General features: G+C 38.0%; 1 protein-coding gene across 1 annotated transcript in view; it reads right to left on the minus strand.

Annotated features, from left to right (window-relative positions):
• Nucleotides 1–698, minus strand: part of LOC116378720 (methyltransferase-like protein 27) — a 5,425-nt gene extending 4,727 nt beyond the window's left edge. The window contains exon 1 of the mRNA XM_031840630.1: nt 366–698. Within this exon, the coding sequence (XP_031696490.1) occupies nt 366–521 (156 nt within the window). The 5' untranslated portion in view covers nt 522–698. The remainder of the gene's footprint in view (nt 1–365) is intronic.
• Between the last annotated feature and the right edge of the window lie 887 nt (nt 699–1,585).

Below are 1,585 nucleotides of genomic sequence, written 5' to 3' on the forward strand. Positions count from 1 at the left end.
CAGGTAGTGAACGGAGTACCTGAGCAGGTAGAGAACAGAGTACCTGAGCAGGTAGTGAACGGAGTACCTGAGCAGGTAGAGAACAGAGTACCTGAGCAGGTAGAGAACAGAGTACCTGAACAGGTAGAGAACAGAGTACCTGAGCAGGTAGTGAACGGAGTACCTGAACAGGTAGAGAACAGAGTACCTGAACAGGTAGAGAACGGAGTACCTGAGCAGGTAGTGAACAGAGTACCTGAACAGGTAGAGAACGGAGTACCTGAACAGATAGAGTACAGAGTACTTGAACAGGTAGAGTACAGAGGGTTTCCTGGTACTTTAAGTTCCCATCAAACCTCAACTCAGATCAGGTTCTTTGAACAAACCTCCTCATAGTTTTCCGCCCAGCTGTCGTAGAACTGAACACAAAGTTTTGGATCAGAAGTTTTAGAGGCCTGAAATGCGGCCCTGGCATCAAATTCAGTTCTGCAGGAGTCGGACATGATGAGGAGGAGATCCTGCAGGAGACAGACCATAGACATGATTATAAGATATGTTATTGTCACATAATGAAACTGTCAGAGCAATCAATATGAAGTCAAAGATACTGTAAGATAAGAGATCAGATAAACCATTAAATAAATATAGTAGATAAAATGAGGAATTCGGCTGTTGCAGCAGCAAAAAGGACATAAATAAGCACAGATACATAGAGAAGTATAATATTGACGATCATGTGTTCATACAGCAACATAATAGAAATATAATACAGTATGTAATGTAGTATTGTATTACAGTATAGTGTAGAGTAATATGGTGCAGTATAAAGTGGAATAAAGTCCAAATGAAATAGTAGAGTAAAACACAATATCAAATGTAATATAGTAAAGTATAATGAAGCCTAATATAATATAATACAATACAAAATAAAGAAAATCTGATTTACTGCAGTTCATTTTCATCCGTAGTCTCAGTAAATACTTTCAATGTTGGTTAGTTGAAAAAGAAACATCTTCCCAACTGACGCCTCTTAGTGGTCAAACTAACAAAGACACAGAAACACATCAGACACACACTCCATACCTCGACCTCAGAGGGACATATTGTACTTTATACTGTACTACATCTCAGAGGTACATATAGTACTTTATACTGTACTACACCTCAGAGGTGCATATTGTACTTTATACTGTACTACATCTCAGAGGTACATATAGTACTTTATACTGTACTACATCTCAGAGGGACATATAGTACTTTATACTGTACTACACCTCAGAGGTGCATATTGTACTTTGTACTACACTACACCTCAGAGGTACTTATTGTACTTTTACTACACTACACCTCAGAGGTACTTACTGTACTTTTACTATACTACACCTCAGAGGTACATGTTGTACTTTTACTACACTACACCTCAGAGGTACATATTGTACTTTTACTACACTACATCTCAGAGGTACATATTGTACTTTTACTACACCTCAGAGGTACATATTGTACTTTTACTACACTACACCTCAGAGGTACTTATTGTACTTTTTACTGTACTACATCTCAGAGGTGCATATTGTACTTTTTACTGTACTACATCTCAGAGGTA

Source organism: Anarrhichthys ocellatus, unplaced genomic scaffold, assembly GCF_004355925.1.
Source record: "Anarrhichthys ocellatus isolate YVR2014 unplaced genomic scaffold, GSC_Weel_1.0 scaffold3044, whole genome shotgun sequence".
Lineage (NCBI taxonomy): Eukaryota > Metazoa > Chordata > Actinopteri > Perciformes > Anarhichadidae > Anarrhichthys > Anarrhichthys ocellatus.